The sequence below is a fragment of the Oncorhynchus mykiss genome, chromosome 13, assembly GCF_013265735.2.
Source record: "Oncorhynchus mykiss isolate Arlee chromosome 13, USDA_OmykA_1.1, whole genome shotgun sequence".
NCBI classification, from domain to species: Eukaryota; Metazoa; Chordata; class Actinopteri; order Salmoniformes; family Salmonidae; genus Oncorhynchus; species Oncorhynchus mykiss.
Genome location: NC_048577.1, coordinates 14166114 through 14180277, shown reverse-complemented (window position 1 = coordinate 14180277; position 14164 = coordinate 14166114). Strand labels below are relative to the sequence as shown.

At 44.0% G+C, this 14164-nt stretch overlaps 1 protein-coding gene across 9 annotated transcripts in view; it reads right to left on the bottom strand.

Annotated features, from left to right (window-relative positions):
- Nucleotides 1-4381: 4381 nt before the first annotated feature.
- The window catches only part of LOC110485715 (RNA binding protein fox-1 homolog 2), a 38353-nt gene continuing 28570 nt past the window's right edge, over nucleotides 4382-14164 (bottom strand). For 3 of the 9 annotated variants that reach the window (XM_036940356.1, XM_036940357.1, XM_036940362.1), the window contains 7 exons: nucleotides 13421-13511; nucleotides 13156-13239; nucleotides 11065-11227; nucleotides 10617-10659; nucleotides 8201-8292; nucleotides 7856-7937; nucleotides 4382-7700 (listed from right to left, as the gene is read on the bottom strand). In XM_036940356.1, the coding sequence (XP_036796251.1) occupies nucleotides 7656-7700; nucleotides 7856-7937; nucleotides 8201-8292; nucleotides 10617-10659; nucleotides 11065-11227; nucleotides 13156-13239; nucleotides 13421-13511 (600 nt within the window). In that variant the 3' untranslated portion in view covers nucleotides 4382-7655. Of the gene's footprint in view, nucleotides 7701-7855; nucleotides 7938-8200; nucleotides 8293-9395; nucleotides 9722-10616; nucleotides 10660-11060; nucleotides 11228-13155; nucleotides 13240-13420; nucleotides 13512-14164 lie in introns of those variants that run through there. The other 6 variants (XM_036940358.1, XM_036940359.1, XR_005035458.1 and 3 more) reach the window with 6 other exon arrangements.

The window sequence follows — 14164 nt, the reverse complement described above, 5'->3', positions numbered from 1 at the left end:
GTTCACTACAGACTGCAAAGACAGGTAGGATGAAACTGCAGCGTCCCGTTACGCTCAGCTCTGAGCATTAGTTACCTTTATTGCATGCCCTGTAAGGGTCATTTGGCGTCAATGCCTTAGACATTCGTAGAAAACATTTTAGAGTGTAGAGAATTCACTGGAAATATTGTACTGTTTCCATGTAGTTGTCTTGTTGAGATTGTGCTCTATTGCTGATGGTCATTGACTGGTTAGTGTTCAATGCACTTGCTTTAGTGCTGGCTTTGGAAAAGGACCTTTGTAGATTTCACAGGAGGTTGGTGTCACCTTAATTGGGGAGGACGGGCTCATAGTTGGAACGGAATAAATGAAATATCAAACTCATCAAACACATGGTTCTCATGTGTTTGATACCATTCCCGTCACTCCATTCCAGCCATTATTATGAGTCATCCTCCCCTCAACAGCCTCCTGTGGTAGACTTGTGTGCTGTAGACTTGAGACAGCTCACACAACTGACTCTTGAGGATGAGAGCAGAGCAGGATAACAGACAATGGACTTTTTGAGTGGTTGTACTGGAGGACACTAGAAGACCAGTAGACCAATCGACAATACCAGGACACTAGGAGGAGACCAGCAGACAAATTGGCAATACCAGGACACTAGGAGGAGACCAGTAGACAATACCAGGACACTAGGAGGAGACCAGTAGACAATACCAGGACACTAGGAGGAGACCAGTAGGCAATACCAGGACACTAGGAGGAGACCAGTAGACAATACCAGGACACTATAGAATGAACACATGCAGATCAGTAGAGCAGCTATGGAATGTGATGTAGGAGAGCTGTTGATTGGCTGTTGACTTGACAACAGAATGTCATTCACCTGTACAGGATGCATGTCTAGAGTGGTGGAATAAAACATGTTTGGGTGCAGAGTATTGCTTGCATGGACAACGAACTCTCAAAAGCATCTGTGTGCAATGTATTCTACTGTAGAAATAAACATTGTATAGAGTGCAGTTGAAATGGAAGACTGGGATAGGCTACTACTGGTTTCAAAGGTCTCAAAGAACCTTCTAGTTACACAATGTTCTGGTAGAAGTGACCTCATCTGAACTACAGATTGTAACGCTAACGAGTAGCTTTGGTACTATTTTCGCCTTGGTTAGTACAGTATAGGTTGGTGCCAAATCTAATCTGGTATGATTGGATCAACATAGCCCGCTCAGGGTTATTTTAGAGGGATTATCACTCTTGGGGTGCGACGGGATAGAGAGAGGGAGGGGTTGGTAATAATTAGGTATTAGGGAAAGGGTTTTGGATTAAGACAGATTGAGGATAAGACCGATGGAGTTAAAGAAACCGATAATCTACTCCTGACTGATATCTTGATGGGATTTACTACTGTTATTCAGTTACGTATTTCCCAGCTACCTTATTGACCCTCTTTCCTCTCTCTCGGTAACCAACAGAAATGTCAGACGTTGCAACTGCCGCTGAAAAGAAGGCCCCCCCTAAATTCAAGCAGAGGACTACCCGTACCTTCAAGAGCAAGGCCCCCAAGCCTGGCCAGAAGGGGTGAGTTGGAAACTCCCCTTAGAACACACAAATATAACTACTACTACAACAATGAAAACTAATTGCGCATACGCCTTCTAACATAACAAGCATCCATCCTTACATATCAAATGCAACTCCTTTTATACAGTACCAACACACTTCAATACATCTTCCTCTCCAACTCAACTTTACCACCACAACCCTCGTCTGCTGTGTCTCTATCCCTTTAGCTCATGGAACTTCTCCCTCTCTCTCCTCTCTCACCAGATTCGGTGACGACATCCCCGGTATGGAGGGTCTCGGCACAGACATCACAGTGGTCTGCCCATGGGAAGCTTTCGGTGACATGGAACTCAGTGACCTGGCGAAATATGGAATTGTTTAGACGCCCTACCCCTCCTTCCCTCCCCTCGACCACCCCCTCCACTTCTCTTTCCTTCACTCCCCCTCTCCTCCTCCTTTCTGGACCCTGAGGTCAGGGAGTCCAGTACTCTGAACTGATTCTTGTTGTTTAGTTATGCCATCTTGTACAAGGCGCTTCCACTTTGACATCAGCTCGTTGTTTAAGAGCCGGGCGTACTCGGGTGCACTACCGACCCTGAGAGCCGGGCGTACTCGGGTGCACTACCGACCCTGAGAGCCGGGCGTACTCGGGTGCACTACCGACCCTGAGAGCCGGGCGTACTCGGGTGCACTACCGACCCTGCGAGCCGGGCGTACTCGGGTGCACTACCGACCCTGAGAGCCGGGCGTACTCGGGTGCACCACCGACCCTGAGATCCGGGCGTACTCGGGTGCACTACCGACCCTGAGAGCCGGGCGTACTCGGGTGCACTACCGACCCTGAGAGCCGGGCGTACTCGGGTGCACCACCGACCCTGAGAGCCGGGCGTACTCGGTGCACCACCGACCCTGAGAGCCGGGCGTACTCGGGTGCACTACCGACCCTGAGAGCCGGGCGTACTCGGGTGCACTACCGACCCTGAGAGAAATGGTGAAGTCACACAAACACACAGTGATACTTGGGAAATATGCACACACCAGCTTTAAACTGAAGACACATATGACCAAACCTCATCCTGCCACTGTCCTCCTGTAGAAATCTCACGTAAAGGACCAGCTAAGCAAAGTCCTAACAACTGAAGTCAAATGGCACTCAAGTTATATGAATAAGACATGTAATGTATAATAGCGATGTGCATTCGCTTTCTGCGGTCTGGTAGGTAAATAAACAGTCATGTCAGTGAAGCTTACTTCACTTCGACACTACTACTACAGTTTGACTGGTGCACTTCCTGAGAGAAGCTGGACTAAATTTTCAATGTTATTAAAAGAGGGTTTGATTAACCGTTGTTTATATCTCAACCATAGTTGGTCTCCTCCCGCCTGACTTTTTTCTCAACCTGCACCCGCTCTCTTTGAAAGCACTTTTTATATACAGAAATATATATTTATGTACAAAATAAAATCAATCCATCTTTTTTTACAGTGAATTTCAAATGTCTGTGTAATTTGACTGTTCATTTGAGAGCCGATCACTCTTGCAATGTGTCAATCACATATGAACCCTCTTGAATTATATGAAGAATAACCAATTGAAAAACAGCTACTTCTCCTGGTACTTTGGCAATACTTCATCAGAAGCAATCAATTCAAATGTACATTTATCTTGGATCCTCAATAACACAAAATACAACCACCAGCGACTCAAACAGACATTATTAAAACACAGGACAACATAAGAAATTGCTCTGTCCCCTCCTGTACTCCCTGTTCACTCATGACTGCACGGCCAGGCACAACTCCAACATCATCATTAAGTTTGCTGATGACACAACACCGACAACGATGAGACAGCCTATAGGGAGGTCAGAGACCTGGCCGTGTGGTGCCAGGATAACAACCTCTCCCTCAACGTGATCAAGGCAAAGGAGATGATTGTGGACTACAGGAAAAGGAGTACCAGCATTCCCCAATTCTCATCGACGGGGCTGTAGTGGAATAGGTTGAGATCTTCAAGTTCCTTGGTGTCCACATCACCAACAAACTATCATGGTCCAAACACACCAAGACAGTCGGGGAGTCCTCTTTGTCGTGCCCTCTTCACATCAGGAGACTGAAAATATTTGGCATAGGTCCTCAGATCCTCTAAAGGTTCTACAGCTGCAACGTCGACAGAATCCTGAATGGTTGCATCATTGCCTGGTATGGCAACAGCTCGGCCTCCGACCGCAAGGCACTACAGAGTGTAGTGCGTACGGCCCAGTACATCATTGGGGCCAAGCTTCCTGCCATCCAAGACCTCTATACCAGGCGGTGTCTGAGGAAGGCCCTAAAAATTGTTAGACTCCAGCCACCCTAGTCATAGACTGTTTTCTCAGCTACCACACGGCAAGCGGTACCGGAGCGCCATGTTTAGGTCCAAGAGGCTTCTTAAGAGCTTCTACCTCCAAGCCATAAGACTCCTGAACAGCTAATCAAATGGCTACCCAGACGATTTGCATCCCCCCCCCCCCCTCCCCCTCTTTTACGCTGCTGCTACTGTTTATTATCTATGCATAGTCACTTTAACTCCACCTACATGTATATATTACCTCAATTAACTGGTGCCCCCGCACATTGACTCTGTACCCCTACCCCCTGTATATAGCCTCTGTTATTTTACTGCTCCTCTTTAATTTTTTGTTGCTTTTATTTTTTACTTAACACTTATTGTTCTTAAAACTGCATTGTTGGTTAAGGGCTTGTAAGTATTTGGCGCATGTGACATAACATTTCATTTCATTTGAAATTGGACACCAAAATAACAACATGAAAGTCACAAACCACAACAAAATATTTGATATAAAAGATTTTATATGGACATTCACTAACAAAATAGCATAATGGCAGCCAAGGGATAAACATGACAGAGGGGAAGAGATTCAAAAAAGGACAGTCACTTCCATTTGAAACCTATAGCGATTAAAAAGAACCACCTCACTGTATAATATAATACAAGGAGCCAAAACACATGACAAGGAATGAGCCTACTCCATGGCTCTGTTCCAATATCCACACAAGTATACTACTTAGTATGAAGCACTGTCGCAAGGTATGAAAGTAATATGCTAGTATGGAAATTAGAACGTTGCCATTGTGTTCTTGCCTCGTTGTGGTGGCCATTTTGTTTTGCCCAGCACTGTGCTCTTCTCTGCTACACTAGCATCCTAAGCATAAAAAAAGGGCTAGCTGCCTAGCATTCTCAATGGAGTTTAGTGGTAAAAGATGACTACTGCAACCGAATGCTGTTGGAGTCTGATCTCAAAAGACAGAAAAATCATGCAAAACATTTAGGTCAGGGGTCTCAAACTCTACTTCCTGGAGAACGACATCATGCTAGTTGCCCATGTTGATTGGTTCAATAGGTTGTCAATCATTTATCCACTTTGCTCTGCGTTTCTCAATTTGGTAACCAAAGAAATAGGGCATAAATAACTATCTTTGGCGCTGTCTTTTCAGTTATTCATATTTCAGTCCATTTTTGCAATACATGATAATAAAGTCAAATGACCAGAGAAGAGTTTGACCCCTGTTGATGTCTTAGATTAAGTTCACACTAAGAGTGGTACACACAGCCAGAAAACCGAAGATAAAATGAAAAATAGAGCAAACATTTCAAAATAAACAGTGACTGCAGCATTTAGAAATATTGTTTCATAGTAATTAGTTCATGCCCCACATAACATTTTCTTTGTAAAACTGCTATGAAACATTTACCATTGTACAAACCAAACGATAACACTTACAACCTTTTGTATACTTGGATCATTCAAAACCGCATGCCCTTTAACCTAGACAGCACACGAGCGCTACGCTCTTCACATCCGTTTTAAACCTCAACCGACTCATTTCAGCACTGAAATGTTAGGAGTCTAGGTTACTTCACCAGGTCAGAAGAAGTGCTTGTCAGGCCACCATTCATTCCAGCGTATTCTTGTCTACTGTAAACTTTGGACTTGGAATAAATTGTGAGGCCTGAACATTTCAGCCTTCCCTATTTTTTGGAAGGAAAAATACTCAATCCAATGCTTGCCAACCCCCCATCACCCTATTTCAGTCTGGACCAAAAAGTCCTGTTTCTTCCATTGAGAAAATGAGTTTGGTAGTTTAGTTTTACATGCTTTCCCGTTTTGTTCACGCCATAGATATAGAACACTAGATAGGCTGACGTCATAGTGGCATACCTCTATGGTTCCCTCCCTCTTTGAAACTACTAAAGAGTCCATTCCCCTCTGCCCAAGAAAACAACACAGGAGGGGAAAAAAATATCAGATTTCAACTAATCTTGATGGAGGAAATGAAAATGTCACCTTACTTTAGGAGGAACAACATTTACCAATAGAAAAAAATATAACAAGAGCTAATGCAACAAATAAAAAGACCGCACTTATAATAATAACCACAAGAACGATAATATATTTATCATACACATGACTAAAAGTGTGCTTTTCTACAAATCTTTGGAACAAAAAAAAAAGAGGCAAAAACAACCACATTTGGAAATAGAGTATAAGGATATAGAAATATGCACAATAGTATGGTATTTTGCATTAAACATTTGTCATATTGATGGTGTCCCTCTTTCAACGCCTGTTGACAGAATCTCACTATCTATTACCAACGTAGCTATTCTCAGGAAGACTGTACTTGATGTTTACCTGCTCTTCTAAAAAGACAGAACAAGTTAGGGAAAGCAATCATATAGCCAAATAATACATCTCTATCATAACTTTTCAAAGAAATATAACTGAATAAGTTTATTCGAGGACACTAGGTTCTGGTTGTTTCAATGATATCAGTGATATATGTCTCAGCCTAACATTCACAATGCAATAAAAAGCCAGCCGGTACCTCTATAGTAGTGATGAAATATTATATAGTTCTGAGTGATTTGTGTATAGCGTGAAGTATTGTGAGAATATGATGTTGTGCACTGGAAGTTTAGTTTGGTATAATATTGTGTTATGTAGAGGGGACGTGTAGTGTTGCCCACTGTAGTGAATGACATACAGACATTATCTACACTGTAGTCCTAGCCCCTGGACCTCGTTTCTAGGGAAGTGGAAAATGTGTGTGGAGGTGTGCTCAGAGAACCACTGAAACTAACAATAATAACGCAATAAAGACAACGCTATAAAATCAGCAATAATAATAATAAGAATTTGGTAACTTTTTTTCCTCTCTCTAACTAATTTATTTGCATAATTGTAACAATTAAAATTTTTAAAGGTTCCCCATTTTCACGGACTAAGAAAACTTTGAGGTAAGGAACAGCTATGATAATCCTTTTACTGCTCAGTTTGAGGTGAGTCATTTCTAATAGTGTTAAAAAAAACATCAGTCCATCCACTCTCTCTCTCTCTCTCTCTCTCTCTGCAATGATGTCATTTCCTCTCTCATACTCCTTCACCCCACACAAGCGGAAACATGGAGTCACATCCTCCATTTTGTTTGCAAATTGTCTTTCTGTTCCAAAATGCTTTTGGTGCTCGGTTGCTGTGGTTTCTCGCTCATTCAGGCTCCATAGACCTGCAGACACTGGCAGTCACAGTTCTGTCTTCCATAACTAGGCTCCGCCTCCATTCTTGATGTATGAGTTGTGTATAGTACATGCCACATTACACCTTGGCTGTTATACGTGTGGTAGGGGGTTTGTCTCAGTGTTCAGTTAACGGTCCGGACACCAGTTACATGATAGGCTCTGGAGGTACGCTAGCTGGGGGCGACCATTCTGTGTCTTGTGCTGCTGAGAGTGTCGAGAGGGAGAAACAGGGGGACTATAATACAGCCGTGCAATGGAAACAAGCGGCCATTTGGTTCAAATACACGTTTTTTTTTCTATTTGCTTTTCTTTGTCAAGGCTTTCTACCAGTCTTTAAAACGGCATTCCTATTTTTGTTTGAAGCGAAAAAAGAGTGGACAGCAGGAGATTTTGAAATATAAATGTTTCCATGGTAGGCTACAAACTTGCGTCAACGTGTTGCAATCTCCATCCTGGACAGCAGAGGGAGCTCTTTTATAGATTGTTCAAAACAGGATGAGAGAGCTCCTGGGAAATGTGGTTATCTTTAGTAGGGCGCAAATCTACTGTAGCCTCCCCTGTACAGTGTGGCCTGGTAGAGACAGAAGAGAGGAGGTAAGATGTCAGTTAGTGGGTTAGTGAATGGCTAGAGCTTTACCATAGAAGTAGAATTACTAGAATGGACAATCTAATTCTATGCTCTTTTCTTTGTTGTGGATAGTAATGTAAATAGACAAGCGTTCTTACCATAGCTCCTACACCGTAGGCTGCAGCTGCGGCAGGGTTTAGTGCAGCGTGGTAAGGGTCTGTCGTGTACACCCGTCCGTAGCTGGACACCAGAGATTAGTACATTACAAACCCCCCGCTGTGCAACCAAACATGTTCCAGAATAGAAAGTGAAGTAGGCCCACTACTTTTCATTTGAATATGTTGATATATAATATATGTTACCTATATATAGTCATAGTACGGTGTTAATATATGTTACCTATATATAGTCATAGTACGGTGTTAATATATGTTACCTATATATAGTCATAGTACGGTGTGCTACTGCTTTATTTTGTGTAATATATTGTGTCTATCACTCACCCATCACTGTAGGCAGCAGCTGCGGCAGCCGCTGCTCCAGCAGGACCAGCTACCGCAGTCGGCTGAGCGTAGCGATACGCAGCATAGCCACCCTAAAGGAGGAAGGGACAGACAGCGAGAACACGGTTGTTAGTCCATTGTTATCAACTCCCTCACACAATACCCCAGGAATGAATGAGAGTGAAGCTATGTTCCTTTATAACAGCAGAAAAAGGAGCGAGACTAACACAAGCAGCAACAACAGGTCATCTGGTGCAACATGGCATTCAGAGAAGGTAGCAGAGGCCTTTTCCCCGTGTCGGTCTCCCTCCATGACCAACAAAAAAAACACTAGGGCCTCGGTTTGTGGCAATGATATAGGCCCTGCATCAAGTGTGCCGCAACTTTTCTTCATTCAATTCATCTGATAATTGATGTTTTGTTGGAGGTGGAGGGAGAGACAAAGACGGGAGAAAGTGTGCATAACCTCAGGTGTGAAATCTCCTCCTTCCCATCAAAAACACACCGTTAAAGAAAGGGGAGGGGGGGGGGGGGGGGGGTGAATAAACAGGTGATCAGGATCATTATTCCTTTAATAGGGAAAAACGAATGACGGACACACAGAAGACGGCCAGCCAATACAATTAAGGGGGAAGGGACACACACACTCGCATGGTCACAACCAAATCACTGACGCCGGACAGCATGCACCCCAAACTCAAAACAGAGGAGACTGTCTTCCTTGGCAACACACCACTGCATTCTAACCTACAGATCATTACAGGACCAAGTCCCTGTATTCAGTAACACACACATCTGCTGGGGTGGGGGGGGGGATAGGAAGAGGAGGATACATGGAGAAGAGGAGAATGGGGAAGAGGAGGGGAGAGGGGTATAAGTGTGTCTGCATGCCAACATTGATTCAGTTAGCATGCCACAGGTGGAACAGATATAGGGAGATACCAGGAAGGGTTCAGAACGACTCATTAAGATGAATATCCATGTCCCTGAGAGTCTGTGGACCTGTGTTGATCCTCAGATCCTCTGTCTTTAAGCTACTCAGCCTCAACTTTCAGAAACCATGTCAGCGATTACTGGCAAAGTGTACCTCTCATTTTGGCTATACTTCACATCTAAGGGTGGGCGTTATAAAGACTGCATAAGAATCGTGGCAAAATCCTAGTTTGTTTTCATCTGTGTATATGATCTATTGTACTATTTTTATTTTAAACTGAACAAAACTTTAGAATGTCCATCGTGTTGTGTCTAATTCCTTTAGAAGGTAATATTGTCATTCGTGTTATAACGATTCCCTTTCTCCCCCGTTCTGCAACTCCACCCATGTCAGAATCCAGTGAGTTAGTAATAGAAACAGAAATAAAGAGGCATTTCAATCTGGGATGGTCAATAAAACACCAGTAGCAGTCAGTCAGTCAGTGGAACGCATAGTAATAGGATGGATGCACACTGGCTGATCACACAGTGACGTGATGATGGGACCCTACCTGGGGCAATCTGCCACTAATGTCCTGAAACACTATTCTACAGAGAGAACAGAGAACAGCTATGGTCAACCTGGTACCACACACACACACACACACACAATCACAGTCCACACGCAGGCAAACGATGCATAGAGCAGTCTATTCATGAATGTATAGAACTATGAGGGCGTGTAGTATAGATCCTGGAAGATTGGACATTGCACATGGCATGCACCGCTTCATATACCAATATGATTCACCAAGAACAAAGTGTGTGTAACAGCTATTATTGATCTGCCTAATTCAAATAATTAAATGAATAAAACAATTAAAAAATGTGTGTTAAGGGGGGCCTCCCGGGTGGCGCAGTGGTCTAGCTGTGCCACCAGAGACTCTGGGTTCGCACCCAGGCTCTGTCGCAGCCGGCCGCGACCGGGAGGTCCGTGGGGCGACGCACAATTGGCCTAGCGTCGTCCGGGTTAGGGAGGGTTTGGCCAGTAGGGAATTCCTTGTCTCATCGCGCACTAGCGACTCATGTGGCGGACTGGGCGCAGTGCACGCTAACCAGGTTGCCAGGTGCACGGTGTTTCCTCCGACACATTGGTGGGGCTGGCTTCCGGGTTGAATGCGCGCTGTGTTAAGAAGCAGTTGTGTTGTGTTTCGGAGGACGCGTGGCTTTCGAACTTCGTCTCTCCCGAGCCCGTACGGCAGTTGTAGCGATGAGACAAGATAGTAACTACTAACAATAGGATACTACGAAATTGGGGAGAAAGGGGGGTAAAATTCAAAACAAAAAAAAAGAAAACGTGTGTTTAAATTGTAAAGTTTACTACATAACCCACACATACACAGTTCTGTGGATTTGGTCCATGCACACGCGCTCACACACTCCGACGGAGGGAGGGGAAAGGAGAGAATGAGAGAGAAAGCGCAAAGGAGAGAGGTATACTTACATAGAGGTCTGCTGCACCGTAAAACCCTTCCTGATACATCACACTGAGAGAGGGGAGGAGAGGAAAGACCAGAAAGAGAGCGATGGATAGAAGAGAAGTGATGGATGGTGATTGAGGAGTGGAAGGAAATACAAGTTGTGAGGAGGAGCAGCATAAAGAAGAGGGTGTAAAAGAGAGGAGAGAAAAGGGGCGGGTGATTAATATACACACACACGTGCAACATGCGAGATAAAATACCACTTCTCTTGTTTGGCCAAACGTAGCCCTACAAGTCATATTGGAGTGATTGTGACCACTGCGCAGTAGACCGCAATATTATCTCATGTTCAGACAAAGAAATGGTATTTCAGTGCAGCACCAAACTAACGCAATTAAGTGTATTTGTTATATCACACCATGCAGTAAAAGTGTGTGTGTGTGTGTATGTGTTTTATTGAGTAACACTTACCCTGGGTATGTAGGTATAGCTTGCTGGGGTAGGGCTGCCCTGACAGCACCGTAGACCGGCCGGCCACGACCCCGGAGGTGGGCGCCCCTGAAGGTCGCCGCCGCTGTGGCAGCCGCCGCAGGGTACGGGAAACCAGGGACTGAGAGAGACAGGCCAGAGAAATCAGAGAGAGGCAAAAAAGAACAAAGAGTTAGTCTACACAAAAGAACAGTCTACAGAAAATAACAAACAGTCTACAGAAAGGGGAAACAAGCTATTTTAATTATGATGGAGATCCATTGTGGGGTGAAGTGTCCAAATATAAAGGAATACATATGGGCTAAAGCTAGTCATATCAACATCTCACCAATCTCCTATTCTGATGAAATGAGGACTTAAGCTAACAATGTTAGCATCTCACCTATATTGATGAAATGAGGACTTAAGCTAACAATGTTAGCATCTCACCTATATTGATGAAATGAGGATATACAGTGCCTTCGGAAAGTATTCAGACCCGTGACTTTTTCCACATTTTGTTACGTTACAGCCTTATTCTAAAATTGATTAAATAGTTTTTTCTCCCGCATCAATCTACACACAATACCCAATAATCACAAAGCAAAAACAGGTTTATTTGCTGAAATATGACATTTACATAAGTATTCAGACCCTTTATTCAGTACTTTGCTGAAGCACCTTTGGCAGTGATTACAGCATCAAGTCTTCTTGGGTACGACGCCACAAGCTTGGCACACATGTATTTGGGGAGTTTTTCCTATTCTTCTCTGCAGATGCTCTCAAGCTCTGTCAGGTTGGATGGGGAGCGTTGCTGCACAGCTATTTTCAGGTCTCTCCAGAGATGTTCGATCGGGCCCAAGTCCGGTCTCTGGCTGGGCCACTCAAGGACATTCAGAGACTTGTCCCAAAGCCAATCCTGTGGTGTCTTGGCTGTGTGCTTAGGGTTGTTGTCCTGTTGGAAGGTGAACCTTCGCTGCCAGTCTGAGGTCCTGAGCTCTCTGGAGCAAGTTTTCATCAAGGATCTCTCTGTACTTTGCTCCGTTCATCTTTCCCTCGATCCAATCTAGTCTGCCAGTCCCTGCTGCTGAAAAACATCCCCACAGCATGATGCCACCACCATGCTTCACCGTAAGGATGGTGCCAGGTTTCCTCTAGACATGATGTTTGGCATTCAGGCCAAAGAGTTCGATCTTGGTTTCATCAGACCAGAGAATCTTGTTTCTCAGGGTCTGAGAGTCTTTAGGTACCTTTTGGCAAACTCCAAGCGAGCTGCCATGTGCCTTTTACTGAGGAGTGGCTTCTGTCTGGCCACTCTACCATAAAGGCCTGATTGGTAAAGTGCTGCAGAGATGGTTGTCCTTCTGGAAGGTTCTCCCATCTCCACAGGGGAACTCTGGATCTATGTCAGAGTGACCATCCGGTTCTTGGTAACGTCCCTGACCAAGGCCTTTCTCCCCCGATTTCTCAGTTTGGCTGGGCGACCAGCCCGGTGGTTCAAACTTCTTCCGGATAAGAATGATGGATGCCACTGTGTTCTTGGAGACATTCAATGCTGCAGACATTTTTTTCGTACCCTTCCCCAGATCTGTGCCTCGACACAATCCTGTCTCGGAGCTCTACGGACAATTGCGTCGACCTCATGGTTTGGTTTTTGCTCGGACATGCACGGTCAACTGTGGGACCTTATACAGACAGGTATGTGCCTTTCCAAATCATGTCCAATCAATTGAAATTGCCACTGGTGGACTCCAATCAAGTTGTAGAAACATCTCTAAGATGATCAATGGAAACAGCATGCACCGCAGCTCAATTTTGAGTCTCATAGCAAAGGGTCTGAATACTTGTTTTATTTTTAATACATTACGCTACAGCGTAACAAAATGTGGAAAAAGTCAAGAGGTCTGAATACTTTCCTTAGACACTGTAAGCTAACAATGTTAGCATCTCACCTATACTGATGAAATTAAGACTTAAGCTAACAATGTTAGCATCACACCTATACTGATGAAATTAAGACTTGAGCTAACAATGTTAGCATCTCCTAACAACAGCTGTGTTGATGAAATTAGTCTAACAATGTTAGCATCTCACCTGTATAGAGCTCTGGACTGTACATGGCTCCAACCATTGGACTCAACTTCCACCCGGCTGTAGGGGAGTTGGCATTTAATAGCCCTAATGTACATTTGAGGAAAAAGAGGATAAGAAATATGAGTAACATTCAACATCTATATCTCAACAAGTTAAACATACTATGCAATTACACTTATGTAATCACATGCAACTACACAGCAACTACATTGCTACTAATTTGTTTGTCATATTCAGCAGTTATAACCAGCAATATTATCTTTACCATAAGGTAGAGTGGCGAGCCCCTCTCCTCCATTAGAATATGGGGTGACCATTTTCTTATTGGTCATCACCCTGGCTGTGGCGTTGTTGACCTGGATGTAAGAGAGAGGTCAGAGGTCAAGACAACACGACGAGGGGTCACACCGGACCTGAGGGACAAACACCCTTGCCTGCTCCATGCACAAACAACACGGGCTCCTCCTGTATACCCAAACCCATAGAAATAGAATGAATAGAACATGCGTGGAACTTCTAACCCTGGAAAACTGACCGTTAAACTCACGGGTACACTCACAATATCTGCCTGGTAGTGTGAAGTAATAATTTCCATGATAGTGTAGACTGTTCATTCAAATAAATTGTGATGTGGCTCATGCAACGGAATGTACTGTATTTTTTGTAATGTCCGTTTTTTTTAAATCACAGCACAGATTGATGGGTACACTTCCTGCTTTTACTTACTGCGTTGGTCTTATGGGTATACGTGCAATGGCCGACAGACCACCCATTATGCCATCACTGACTTGAATGGGGACACCCGTTCTATTCATTCTATTTCTATGCCCAAACCACACAGTACAGGCACCAACATAACCTTCAGTACTTCCAGAACAAATAGGCCCTAGATATTTGAAATATGAGTGCGTCAATACACTTACAAATGGCTATGACTTTACTAACTCAGATTATTAATACATATGTAACTAACGCAAATAAATTGAGATTAGTAAAAAAAACTGTGTTT